General features: G+C 46.0%; 1 protein-coding gene across 1 annotated transcript in view; it reads left to right on the plus strand.

Moving 5' to 3' along the window:
* The window catches only part of Acoxl (acyl-CoA oxidase like), a 283810-nt gene that overhangs the window by 79521 nt on the left and 189556 nt on the right, over positions 1–14733 (plus strand). The window contains exon 10 of the mRNA XM_075962688.1: positions 10339–10373. Within this exon, the coding sequence (XP_075818803.1) occupies positions 10339–10373 (35 nt within the window). The remainder of the gene's footprint in view (positions 1–10338; positions 10374–14733) is intronic.

A 14733-nucleotide genomic window follows, 5' to 3' on the forward strand; every position in this document is an offset into this window, starting at 1 on the left:
AAAATGGGATTTTTTTCCCCTGCAGAGAGAAGTGGAAAGTGGGTTGGTTGGATTGACCCAGGTCTGGAAATTTACCTTTGAGTTTGCACGAGGTCCAGGGTGGGTGCGTGGAAGTGCTGTCTGTTGGGAAGGTTTGAATCAGGAGAGCTTGGGAGAGGTGTGTGGAGGGGATGGAACAAAGGAAGATTGGAAGGAGATAAAAGCCCCCTTCTCACTTCTGTTGGGTACCCAGCGTATGGTCAGAAACACCTAATGAAGGGCCCTGATGTTTAAATCTCTCTGACCAGCCACGCCAAGGTATCTGTATGGAAAATAGTATTTCAGGAATGTCTGGATTCTACTCAAATCGTGATTTCAATTGCAGCCCTTTAACACTGCACTCTCAACACCCCTGGCCTGGTGGTGAGGGGTGGCACATTAGTGACTTTCTGTGACAGGGACAAAATGCCTGACGAAAGCAGCTTGAGTAAGAGAGGTTTGCTTTGGCTCAGGATTTTAGAGGACACGGTCCATCCTGGCAGGAAAGATACAGGCGAAGGCTTGGTCTGTGGTGATGGGGACTTATAGAACTTGTTCCTGTCCAATGCCAACCTGGAACCAGAGAGCCTGGGCAGGAAGTCAGTCTTGGCTATTGCTCTCAAAGGTCTCCTTTAACAGGTGACTTACCTTCTCAACCACATCTTCCACCCTAAAGGTTCCACAGCTTCCTCAAGCAGCACCAGCTGGGTACTAAGTGTTCAAACATATGTCTGTGGGGACATTTCATAAATCCTCACAGGAAGCGTTGGCTTCTCATAGTTTTCTGTCCTTCTGTCTTGAATGTTGAAGGGACCCAAGTGAAACATGTACAAGGAGGACATCTCTCTTGAGCTGTTCAGGGTGTTTTCCCTTCCCTTCCTTCCTTAGTTTCTATTCATCAATGAAGGTGCCAGGAGATCAGACCACTGGACTGAGTTGCAGATGGAGCAATCAAGCAGGCTGGAGCAGGTTCCATGGAGAGCTAGACCACTGTATGCAGCAGGGTTGTGGTAGTCTCACCCAGTTAGAGAGGCTCCCCTCCTCTGGGGTATGCCTTAGAATCTGGCGCTTTTGAAGCTAGGTGATACAAACGACAGAACGTAGGGCCCAGAAGCTGCCCTGTCCATCTCTCTACGGCCCCAGGTCAGGTGTCATTGACTTAGCATGGCTAAGGTAGTCTCTGTCAGCTTTCTCTAGGCTGAAGTTACTCCCTGCTCTCATACGATCAGCTCATACTTAAGACATGGGCAGTCATGCTTTTCTTCCATAAGGGTGGACTGTCGACATAAATTACTTGGAATTCTCCCGCATCAAAATTTGCTTCTTCTCCTTCATTTGTTTACTTATTTTAGTCACATCTTTTTCTCCCCTTGCTTCGGCTTTTTGAGACAGGGTTTCTTGTTGTCCAGGATGACTAAACTCACATGTAGTCAAGGCTGACTTTGACTCTACTCTTCTCTCATCTTTATAGGGCTCGGGTTACAGGTGTGTACTGCCCCATCTGGCTTGGTTATTTCTTTGTATGATTATCTATTTATGGATATTTAATTTATGCTGTGGGTTAGAATCTAATTCTACTCATTTTATTTTGTTGTTTAAATTATTTCACTTATGACTACCGGGAATTCATCCATTTGGCTTATTTCTCTTCCACCTGGGCATGAGTGTGTGAGTGTGTGTGAGTGTGTGTGTGTGTGTGTGAGTGTGTGTGCGTTAGATATTTCTTTCTAGTGCTGCAGGGCACTCCATGCTCATCTTGTATTTTCCCTGCCCCAGGCTCAGCCACTCTGCCAAAGAACCCTGGTTTCTCTTGTTGGAGAACATTTTGAGAAACCAAGGTTTGGGTGCTATGTGGCTTTGTTGCTACAAGGGAAATGCATGTGTATGCCTGTGTGTGAATAAATGTATTCACTTTCAGCTCTATTAAGCTAAACATGAATTCATGTTATGTCTGAACGCTGATCATTATCACATAGATATTCTAGATTCCTATTATGGCTTATGTGTGAGTTACCTGCTCTAGCATTGAGAAACCTGGCTCCAGACATCCACTGTAGTGGTAGCTGGTCCAGAACTGTGGGCCCCATGGGAAGCATTAGATACAGCTTGGCTTTGCAGTTCCCTTAGCCCACCCTGCTCTGCCCTGCCTCTCAGTTAGGTTGTCCTGTGCTCTTGGCTCTTTCATGATCTGCATTTCTTCTGGACTCTCCTCACCATCCCACGTTTTGTCGACTTGTGTTTTCAGTTGCTTACATTTCACTTTCTCTCTGTGTTGTAAGTTTCCTTCGTGGGTCTGTGATGTAGCTTCGCTAGTCCCAAAGGCCGTGCACTTCTCCTAGTCAATCTTCTTTCTTCTCTAAACCCTTTCAACCTGGACCTATTTCCTATGTCCACCGAGCGGCCGCTTCCAGAATGTCCTGCTGATAGAGCTACACTACAAGTGGCCTTCCAGCGTTAGCTTCTGTCACCGTAACACAGCACTTTAAGATTCGTCCACCTATGCAGGCTTTCCTTTAGCTCATGTTATCAAATTATTTGTGTAAACACCTAGAACTCACAAACTGGTTTGTTATACTGGGCAGCAATCTCAAGGGAACCCCCTGCCTCTGCCTCCCCAGTGCTGCTTCCCCCGGCTTTTTACATGGGTGATAGACATTGTGCTCTTTCCAGCATAAGAAGACAAGCCTACGTGAGATGTCCTGTGCTTTCTACAGTGGTTTGAGGCCATGGTAGATAAATGCTGGGCCTCCGGTCACAGTGGAGACTTTTCTTGGAACCCTGAAAGGCATTCATTTTCCTAGGAGTGGTCCAGTTTCTGCCTCCTGTGTAGTGGCCTGGAGGCCTGGGCTGAGCTTCTGGGCATTCAGGGCAGGAAGGTGTGGACAAAAGGATGCTACAAAGGAGCTGGAGCTGCAGAAGTTTGAGCACTTGCCCCAGGGTGCTCAGCCACATGGGGCGAGGCATCCTGATGCTGGAGGACAGTGATAGGCTCAGCCGTTCTCTTAGAGCTCGGTGGTTTTATTTAATCACCTATTTCCGGTCTGGCTTTTTTTTTTTTTAAATCAGAAATAATGAATGGTCTCTTTGGAAAGAAAAGTATCTCCCTTCATTTTTCTCCATCTTATGCAGGGGTGAGAAACTTTTGTTCCTTCTTTGTTCGCACACCTTCAGCATCTTTCATACTATCTCCAGTACCATGTTCTCTTCCTTCTCGGGAAATCCGCAGGTGAAGGGCAGCCTCCCCTGACAGACTGGGAAAATGGAGACGGGGGAGGCTGAATATTTGTTTACATGTTTAGGAAACCCTGGACTGGGGCTTGGGGAGTACTCTGGACATGGGCTATCACCTACTCATACCGACTTATTGCTCAATGTGCACTTTAGGTTTCTCTTTTGGGGTGTGTGTGGGGAGGTAGTGATCCTACATGTTTGGTAGTCATACTTCTTTGTTTAGCGCCTTTTCCTTTTATACCATCTGGGATTTTTATTTGCTAAGTGTTTTTTTTTTAAGGTTACTTTTCAGGTGGTGGTAATAAAATACCTTAACAAAGGCAAGTCAAAGGAAAAGGCTTATTTGGGCTTATTGGGGCTCACAGTTTGAGGGCACAGTCCACATGGCAGGAAGTCCAAGATGCGGGGTGTCAAGGCACCTGCCCGCTGCCCCACATTTAGGAAGCAGAGCATGATGAACGCTTGTGCTCAGCTGGCTTCTACCTGTTACACAGCCCCAGCCCCAAGTCCAGGGAACCATGTTGCCAGGCTGCCCTTGTTTAGGGGGATTCTTCCCACCTCAGCCAAATCAAGACGATCCCTACCAGGCACACCTAACCTAAATAACCCCCACAGGTGTCCCAGGAGGCTGTCTCCAGGTGACTCCGGATGCTGTCAAGTTGACAGTCAACGTTGTCATGCTTAGCTCTCTGCCCCCTAACCCCATGCCAACATGGAGTGTCAGCACATCCCACTGCCGAGATCATCCAGGCCGGTGGCGGTCCTCAGGCCTTTGCCAGGCCAGGGTGGCGGTGAGAATGGCTCTTGTGTCCCAGAGAAGAGCTGCAGCCTTTAATTTAGAAGGTGAAACTTCATTCCAGTTCAGGGCGTGGGGCAGGAGAGCGAGGAATTGAGGTGTTTGTATCCCTGATCTTCAGTTGGTTTGTGCCTGAGGACATACAACAGCCTGTTTCTTAGGTTAACTGAATGGCCAGCTTTTGTGTTTCAGGGCCATTCCTGTTAGCCACCATCAATTTTCCCACTGGCCTTTGACACCTGCCTTTCAAAGTTCCAGAGACAAGTTACTGAGGGTTTTAAAAGTTGAATAAATGTTTACTTATCACACACATACACCACGTGCACATATGCACAAACACACGTGCACGCACAGACACATGTATGCGGTTCTTTTCCTGAGCACAGCTGTGTGATGTTCTTCCATTCTCTGAAACGTTAATTTCCAGGAATCAGGGCTAGATAGCATCGTGAAATAGGCTCACTAATGACAGCGTCATTGCTACTCTTCTCCCATCCTGCCTTGCTGTCTGTCGTCTCCTGTTGGTAGGAATGACAAAATAGAGGTGGGGGCTGCAGTCCAGGGGCTATGAGGCCTGCCCTTGGTCTTGATGAAGCTGGCCCATCCTCGCTTGGTAACACCTCTCCCAGCTGAATGGCTGGGTTCCTGCCAGCACTACAAGGCCTGAGTTCACAGTGACTTCAGTCTTGAAGTTGAATTTAGGACACTGAAATGCCATTTAAAGGGCACAGATGGGAGCCGTTTCACTCTGAGCTCTTAGCATCATTTCCATCACCAGCACCTGGCAGTCGGTGCCGACTCATCCGTGCTAAGCGTGAGGCTGAGATCTTTCCATACATCATCACGTCATCAAACTTGACCCCTGGAGGACCAGAGAAAACACCAGAGTTCCTGAGTCAGTTGGCTAGGGCTTAAGACTTTGCATTTCTCATGAGTTCCTTGGGCAGGCTGATAGTTAACGTTTAAATTAATCTGCGTAAATGATCTCTAGGAAGCAGGGAACGTGGACCACATTTCACAGTAAGGAATCAGCAATAAAGGTCAAGGGACTTGTCCCCAAAGCTCCTGCCTTCTCATCAGGAGCGGTTTCTATCTCAGCTCAGTTATCTATCAAAGGAAGTAGGAAGAGCCCAAGGAAGCAGGAGTGGGGAGGGGAAGTGGGAAGGAGGCAGAGGTGTAGTGAGCTGTGGAGGATTTGAGAGTTAGGCAGAGGCTGAGGGGACCTATGTGAAGGACCAGCCTGAGAGGGTGCTAGGGTAGCATTGGAGGCCCTGGCTTCTCAGGAAGAAGCCTCCAGGAGAGCAGCGAAGGGGTTAAAGGAATCCGCTCTGTGGACCATTTTCTCCACGCCCAGCCATCTTAGCTATTAACATACCATGGCTCCATGTGGAAAGCTACCTACATTGAGGCTGTTTATGGGAGGACCTGTCTATACCACAGTTGTTCGTGCCATCTCCTCATGCTATGGCCTCTGCTTATAAGAGAGTCATTCCATGCCATGACCATAAGTACTACCCTGCCCATGATGCAACACTCTGTAGGTGGCACTCTCTCTTTCTGCTGTGACTCCGGGTGAGCCTCTCTCTCTGTGTGCTGTGACTGCATTAGTGGCTGTCTCTGCTCTGTGCCCGTGTCTCTATGCTATGACTCTGTGAGTGGTGTTCTCGTTCTCTCTCTCTGGAGGGTTGGCAGTGTAGAGATGTGTCCAGTGAAATTATTTAAATTATTTTAAAACTCAGGCATTTTCATGATAAATTCCCTAGTGTCAGCTCTTCTTAATAAGTTGGGAGCTCTGGGTTAGAGATTGTAGCTGCCCCTGAGAAAGGGCCAAGCTGCTGGTCATGGCTCCTTCAGCTCAGGTACTGTCACTGGTTTAGAAGGTTCTAGACTTGGAACATCTTCCACTGGGTTGAGTGACTCTGGGGTTTACTGGCGTTTCCTTTTCCACCTGTCAGCTGTGTGTACCAGGACTGTGGGGGAGAGGGTTTTTGGAACAACCACTTCCTGGTAATCCATGGACTTGGAAGGAAATCTCCCCAGCACCTTCTGTGATAATTTAAACCATTTCTCTCTCTTTCTCTCTTTTCTCTTCCTAAAAATTATAGTGTGTTTTTAAAATGTGATTTTATAAATTATTATTTTACAAGGACCATGTTGTCTGCATGGTGCTTTACAGGGTCTATCTGGCCACAGCTGGAGCACTGCTGGGTGTTTTATGGCAAATTATTCTCAGATTACCCTTTAATGCAGGAAGGGCTGCCTGTTGTCTGAGCTCCCTGGGTCATACAGAAACCCCAGCCTTGATACAAAACAGCTGTCTGTGTTCCAAGGAGGAGGATTTCAGATGGAGACAGAAGGGAAAAGGTTTGCAGAGCTGGTGGGGGCTTTGAAAAATGTTTAAGTTACTCTTTCCTTGCCATTAGAATGTGATTTAATTTTCTTACCAACAAATTGTGTAAATCTAAGAGAGAAGCACTGTGAGAAGAGTTTGTGATGAGTGTTCTGGCAGTACTTACAGCGTGTCCTGAGGGGCTGCTCCCTAGGGAGGCCAGCACAAAACTCCCGCTGACCTCCATGTCCCCGAGCCTCAGTCCGGCTGGGCCAGGGTCAGGGGGGCAACCCACAGACCTCCCTCCCCTTTCTCCTCTAGGCCCCTGCTGAGACCAGCAACAAAAGGGCCAATTGTCTGAGGCATCCCCTTGTCTCAGGGGCTCCAGCAACCTTTCTGAATGCCAAAGTGTATCCAGGCACATTGATATGTATGCATATATGTATGTATATATATGTATATGAATGTAGGTACACGTGATGGTTCTTGCCCACATGTGTATGTAGCATCTGTGCAAACACATGCATTCACATATATACACATTTGAGCAAGCATGTGGACATGTGTGTGTGTATACTATGAAGATATGTGTGAGGGTATATACATGTGTGTACATGAATATGAATGGATGTGTCCATATGCATACTAATGCATGTATGTGTGTGAGTGCATGAGAAGCATGCAACTTGATTAAAGAATTTCTGAGTCCTGGTGCATCTAAACAGAGCCAGTGGCCCCAGAAGCTGGACTGGCCAATGGTGGCTCCTAAGGCTAAAGGAATGGAGCATCTGGCTCGCTTCTTAGCAGGTCGCACAGCTGCCTTTATGTGGTGTTCTCTCTGGTATGGAAAGCTTAGAGCTGTTTCTCCTCGCTTGCTTTCCCTGGAGGAAACCAGAGAGCAGGCATAAGCAGTCTCCTCACGTAGCTTTTTGCCTACTTTGCCTCATTGGCCTGTTCTGACCTGGACTTCCAAACTAGACCTTCTAGAGATTGTCTGCTCTCTTCCTGTTCCTTCCCAGGACTGCCTGACTGGAACCAGTACATTCTCTGTGTAGAACAACTATGATATGCCCCATCCTCATCAACACTGAATTAGTACCCACTGAGCCACAGGGCTCTTTCCTGTGTCCCATCATTTCGGTCCCTAACACTGATTGTTCACAGTGGTGTGTAGGGATCAGTGACCAGGCCAGCCTTGGGTATGTGCCAGCCCTGTCTATTGGAGTATTCAGGGCTCAGATTTTCTTCTTTAATAAAATTGTCCTTCTGAAAATGACAACAAAACACATTAGACTCTGAAGCTGGGAGAGAGAAGGGAAATGCTTGAATTCTCTGGTCTGCCTCTACAGCAGTTCTGCCCGGCCCCTTTCACCAGCACAACTGCCCTGGAGTAGCTTCCCACTTTCTTTCCCTCCTTGTCCTTCCCTCCCTGTTTCCTCTGTGCTCCCAGCAAGGGCTTATCTTTCTACTGTAGAGCAGCCACCAATTAAACTTTGCTCCAAAGCTTATCAAAATATTCAGCCAGTAAAATTATCTTATAATTAGCTGAACTACAAGCCAGAAGTCTTTAACCACAGGAAATATAATGTGACCCAGTGTGTGGAGTCTGTAAGTTGCTCATCCCCACCTTGGCTGCAGTTGCGGCTTCTCATTTTTTCCCAGTCATTTCCTCTGTGTTCTGTGTGCTCTTAATGGTCCCCAAGGCCTTAAAGAAAATACACGACAGGTTTAGCTGCGATAGATAAAGGAGTAAATTCAGTTAAATGTAATATAAGATCATCCTGGTTTTTAATATTTCATGCACGCACATTTATATACTCTTTGTGTGTATGCATGTTCACATATGTGTGCATGCATATTTGTTGGGGGACGTGCATGTGTGTGGAGGCCAGGAAACAGGTGCTGTTCACCTATTTTATCTATCTATCTATCTATCTATCTATCTATCTATCTATCTATCTATTTGGCAGGGTCTTTCTCAGACCTGGAACTCACCATGTAGGCCTGGCAGACTGATCATAGAGTCCCAGAAATCTGCCTGCCTGCTTCTTCCTGATGTGAGGGTTACAAGGGCCTGCTACCATATCCAGTTCTTTTAGTGTGGCTTTAAATGGGGTATTCAACCCAAGTCCTTCTGCTTGCAAGACAAACTATCAACTGAACCATCTTCTTTGTCCCTGCATGCATTTTGTGTGTGTGTGTGTAAACTTAGGCCTACTTTTCCTGGGTGTGCTGATGTTTTGCCATGACTGGGTCTGTATTTTGGATAACTGCAGTGTTGTTCTGAATTATTCTGGAGCTGTGCTGTTCCAACAGTATCCAGGGGATTCTGTAACATGGTCAGCTGGACAGCAATTGGGCTTTCTTGCCTCAATTACCTCAGTTTGCTCTCTTTCTCACTCTCTGTTCCTCTTTCTATAATTCCATGGCCTGGAGTCCCTCCTGCCATCTTGCACCAAAAGTGGTATCATGGCCATGTCATCTGTCACCCTCTCCCCATCTCTGTTGGGGGATAGCAAGGAAGCATGAATGGTATTTGGGGATCTTAAGATACAACTTAGGCTTTCAGACAGAAGCAATATTACAGGTGGTACTTAGATTCTTAGTTGCTGTGAGCTTCTTTAATGCCGTGGCTGGGCATAAGAGGGCTCATGAGACTTACATAGATTCACTGGACATCGATTACATCTTTTCTATAATGAAGCACTTCCCAAGTTCTAAAAACAAATCGAAAATTAAGTTTTGGAATATACTAACATTTTCATAGATAGGCATCGACTATAGTACTCATACAGTAGTTAATATTGGTAGCGTTTTCTGTGTTTGTCATGCAGTTATACTGCTATAAATACAAATGTAGAAAACATCTTCATCCTAACATTATTCTTAAGAGGAAACAATGGTTCTGACCACTTTAAAACTAGGAAACTGGCATCAAGGACCTCAGTAACTTGCTGTTGCAGCTGAGCTCAATCCGCTAACCTGACTGTCTTGTTGTTCACTGTTCACCGTGTGTGAAATGGCAGGGCTCATGCCTTATGGTTTTGACCTTATGGTTGTGACCATGTATGCTTGAGAGGTTTCCATGATACTGCTGCAGGTAAAGAGGACATCACAGCTTCATTTCAGCCTCCTGTCGCTGCTGCATCCAGCTGTCACATGTACCATTCCCTGAAGTTACATTTCCATTTGGGGCTTGGTTTCTCTACAGTCTTTAGAATGTGACTTGACCGGCCTTGAGATGATGGGATAGCCTTAAATGCTAAGTGAATCCCCAGGAAACCTCTGGCCCAGGTGTCTAATCCCTTGGTGGTCTAGAGTCTACATGATGCTCCTGTGAAAGGGGTGACTGGGGGGGCCCACTCTTGGTTTTGCTGTACTAATGCAAACCTTGGTAATGGCTGCATGTTGACACCCCATCCTTCTACTGATGTCCCAAGAGCCCTGACCTGCAAGTTGCTCCCAACTAAGGATGCTTTCTGTCTGATCCATGATGAAATACCCTTGGCTGTCTAAAGACCTTTTCAAAATATCATGATCCTTTCAAAGCAAAGTTGAAATCAAGGCGCTATCATTAGAAATGGCTGTGAAACAACAAGGCCTGTTAGGAAATGTTTTAAGATTTACTTTTATTATGTGTATGAAGGTTTGTCTGCTTATGTATGTATGTGCATCATGTATGTGCCTACTGCCCACAGAGGCCAGAAAAGGACAGCAAATGCCCTGTCACTGAAGTTACAGCTGGTTGTGAGCCACCATGTTGGTCCTGGGACCTCTGCAAGAGCAGCCAGTACTCTTATATTTTGGTTGTGAGACTAGCCTTTAACGGCTGAGCCATCTCTCCAGCCCCAGACATTAGGAAATGTTTAAAAATAATTGACCATATTGAGCTAATTTTCTTGTGATTTCAGCATGTCCTTTATATTATTTAATTTGTATTTTTCCTCTTTTTTCTTAATTGCAGGTTGGACTGACGATAGCCATCCGCTATAGCCACAGGTAAGGCTTTAAAATCTTTTTAAAAAGAAATGGGCTTGTGGTTTAGAGGTTTTGGTTTTCTTAGGTCCTGAAGAATTTTGAGGTTTGTGTTCTGTTTTGGTTTCTTTTTTGGTGGCTGTTTTTCCATGTTGGAGATGGTACAATTGCAATTGTTGTTTGGAGGAATGTGTGGTGGTGGCGGTGGAGGAACGGTTTTAGTTTTTGCTTATGCGTTGCAAGCTGGCCTCAACCTTGCAGTCCTGCCTTAGCCTCCCTAACACTGGGATCATAGGATCGCACCACGGTACTCAGTTCTGCTGTCAGTGTTGTTTACAGACAGTCTCCTTGGTGGTTCAGCTTGGCTTGTTGTTTTATGATCCTCCTGCCTCTGCTTCCAAAGTGCTAAGATCACAAGTGTGACCCCTGTGCCCAACAACATTTTCTGAATGCCATGAACTCGAGAAGCTCGACGGTAGGGCGCATATGTGATTTGTGTGTAGCGTGTTGAGCCTGAGTCTGAGAATCAGAGTGAGGGGGTTTTTACCTGTGAGGCCAGGCCAGGCCTGTTTGTAGAGCTCTTTCCTTGCCCACCACGCCTCTCTCCTTCCTGCCTTCCTGCCTTTGGCAGAGGCAAAGGGCCTCGATTTTTGTCTCGCTTCATGATATCCACCCTGGTGCCAATCGCACCATGTCAATGAGAACAAAGCATTACTTTCTAGCGCCATCGTTGTAGCCTTGTCCTGTGAATGTTTGCTTCTAGAATCATCTCTCTTGTGTGTATGCACCAAGATCTACTGTGCTGAATGAATTAAAATGAAGGGTTGATAAGCAGTGTCTTCCTGTTCTCATGCACGCTGTGTTCACCGCTTCCCCAAAGCGCCACCCTCGGATCAAAGGCGGGCAGCTCAGGTTAATCTGCTCATCTCTCCGCAAACAACTCAAAAGAATACCAGGCATCGGGACAAATTTTCATCCTGAAGATAGTTGTTACAAGTTGTATGTTCAGTTTTGATCTAAGTGTGAGACTCAAATAGCTGCTGAAAAACAGAACAGGTATGAACAGGAAGAGGGCAGGAGTGGACTTGAACTTCTCGGAGTTCATGTATGAGAAGGAAGGTGTTTGGGGAGACATGTCTGGAGCAGGTGGATGAAGGCTGCCCCAGACAGGTTCAGGGGGTAAAGCGATATCTTCCCCTTGCCTGTCACATAAGCTTATGGCTGAGGTCACATAACAAAAGGCAGGTAATGAGGCAGGTAATGTTCATTCAGTACGTTTTACACGAGTAGGAGGTTTTATAAGAAAACAAAGACCTAAAGTGAAGAAGCATGATTAGACAGGTGCTAGAGCAGTGGTTCTCAACCTGGGGTCCCTATCCCTTTTGGGGTTGCTTATCAGATATCCTGCACATTAGATATTTATATTACGATTCATAACAATAGTAGAATTAAAGCTATGAAGTAGCAATGAAATAATTTATGATTAGGGGGTCACCCCAACATGAGGAACTGTATTAAAGGGTCGCAGCATTAGGACAGTTGAGAACCACTGCTCTAGTGTGGATAAAATGATGGACCTTTTTTTGCTCAGATCTTCTCTGTGCTCTGGTGCCTTCAGAGGTCAGGATGCTCCTTTGCGAATTGGGAGGGTGCTCTAAAGAGTCTTGCCATCTGTTTTGGTGATCTTCTCTTCTGCGATCTTCTCATGCCAAAGGACCATATTTTGGAGTAACAAGTCCCAAACCCTATCTTCCGCCTGTGTGTTTCTCGAGTCTGGTGTGTGCAGTGTTTGGACGGTGTGCACACACATAGAAACATTGTCCTGAAAGAGCATGCTGTCCCCTCATCAGCACAGCTGGGTTGTCACAGCTGATGAGATGCCTCTCGCCGTGCCCTTAAGACACATTCACCCATCAGTGCACTCGTGAGCTGTGTCTACCTTTTAGTTACAAGGGATGTTGATGTTATAAATACAGCACATGAATGTCTTGTCCTTGCTTCTACTCCTTTTGGACTTATATCAGAATTAGAGTCCTAATTACATGGCAATACTCAAGTTAATTGTTTTGAAGAGTGTTCATACTATTTCCTTGTCATTGCTATGTGAAATGGAGTTGTATCAAGTCCACACAGTTCTGGTTCCTTCAGAAACAGTTGGGATGGAGAATTTCATTGTTATGTTTTAGCAGAACCCAGAGACTGGAGTGAGAGTTTCCTGGGTCTTCTTTGTGTGGACAGGAAGACTTTGAGGGCAAGGTTTGGGTCTTATCACCAGACCTTTTCAAAAATTCCCATAGAAAGGCCAGCACAAGAGTGAGGAAGATGAGGAAAACCCCGATCGACCTCTGCAGTGGATGGAGATAGATTCGAGAATCAGGAAAAGGCAAACGTGGTTCCAGAGTGACAAATGAGGAGGAATGGCTTCTCCGTAGAGCAATGGGTGGAGGCATCGTAAGGAGATGAGTGTGAGGAGGAAATGAAGGAGCCAGGAAAATCACGTAACCTTGATGAGCAAGCATTTCTCAGGCTGCTGTGGACAGAAGTGGGGACAGAGCTCTTCCAGAGCAGGAGGGGACCTTGCATGATAACTAAGGTGCTTGAGGCCGCAAAGCATCCAGGGGTGCTCCAGCTGTTAAATCTGTCCCATTAAAAAGAGGATGCTGTTCAGGATGAAAAATATCCCCCACAGCACACAGACATGCATGTGTGCACACAGACTTTCACATTCATGCACATATGTGACTACATGCGTGCACGTACACACACACACACCATCCACATCTACTTCTGCATCTATCCCTTTGTATCCATCATTCCAGACCTGTTTATATGGCACAGGGGTGCATGTGATATGCCACATAGGGTTGGTGCTGAGGTGTGGGGAAGCGGAGGATACTGTAGCCATATTCAGATACTATAAATGTGCAAAGCAAGAAGAACACCTGCCATGGCTGATGGACATTTAGCAACGGGACTTGCTCACAGTTCATTTATTATCATGGTGCCTTAATTTATTTTTATAAAGTCAAGTCATTTTTGTACAGAGTGGAAAATTGTCTCTTTGATGCTTATTTCCCATTGTTTAGCTTGAGGTTTTGGGTGGAATCCACACAGTGTGACAACTGGGTAACCCCGAAAAGTGCCCTTTGCAGATAACAGCTCTTGGGGCCCCACCACCTACGCAGTGGGGAACAATTTCCCCAGTGTGTGGGTGTTTCGTTTTGTTCTTTCTCTGTAAGGTTGAAAGAATTGCACTCTTCCTCCTTACTGATCCAGGGCGGCAGCCCGAAGCAGCGCGTTCCCTCGTGGTGGATACCCCTGGGCAACCATGAAAGAGGAAAGAGGCAGAGAAACGGCACCTCACCTCTAGCTCTCCCTTCTGACACGGGAGCACCCACGTGAGCCAACCGTGTGGCATTTTTGCACGAGCCTCTACACTGATGTTTCAAAAGCAGAAGATAACAGCAGCCTGTGATAGGATGATTTTGTTTGTTTCTTTTGCTGGTTTTCTCTCTTAAATAGATAAGAAAGGAAACAAATTTTCCATCTGCTACAGGTACAGGAAAGTCCACAGGAACATGAGTTTTAGATAAAACTGAACAATGGTTCTTCTCCAAAACAGACTTTTATCTCCTGGCTTCCTATGGTCCCGAAGTAAGGCCAACTTAGCTGTCGTTGAGGTCAGTGTCACATCAAGACATTGGGGTTATAGGTGACAATTCTTACAAAGGGTTTGACATCTCCAAGGTGTTATGGATAGTTTTATGTCAACTTGAAACAGGCTAAAGTAATCTAAGAGCATGGAAACTCAATTAAGAAAATCTCTCCATAATATCCAGCTGTAGGGAATTTTCTTAATTGTTTATTGATGTGGGAGGGCCCAACTCATTGTGTGTTTATAGGTTCTAGAAAAAATAACAGGCTGAGCAAGTCATGTTGAGCAGACCAGTGAGCAGCACCCCTCACCCCCCATGACCCCTGCATCAGTTCCTGCCTCCAGGTTCCTGCCCTGTTTGAGTTCCTGTCCTGATTTGGTTATGGTGTTTCATCCTAGCAATAGTAACCCTAACTAAGACACAGGGTTGTGGACCACGGACGGGGAAGGCAGAACTAGAGGGCCTACATGTAATCAGTCTCCAAGGTGAAGAGTGTCTGTGCCCATTGTACAGACCTATGGCTCAACAGGCACCCCAAGGCTGTTCCTAGTTTTGTTTTGAATGACTTAGCAAGAAGTGAAGGGGTCATGGACTCTTGTGTATGACTTGGATTAGAATCAGATTCTGAAGTTGGCAGATGAATCAGAAAGCTTATTGAATGGACAGGTGATATCAAGCCAGTAATGAAACTGTCATCTTGAAATACAAAAATAAAGAAAAGACAAGAA

This window comes from Microtus pennsylvanicus, chromosome 2, assembly GCF_037038515.1.
Source record: "Microtus pennsylvanicus isolate mMicPen1 chromosome 2, mMicPen1.hap1, whole genome shotgun sequence".
NCBI classification, from domain to species: domain Eukaryota; kingdom Metazoa; phylum Chordata; class Mammalia; order Rodentia; family Cricetidae; genus Microtus; species Microtus pennsylvanicus.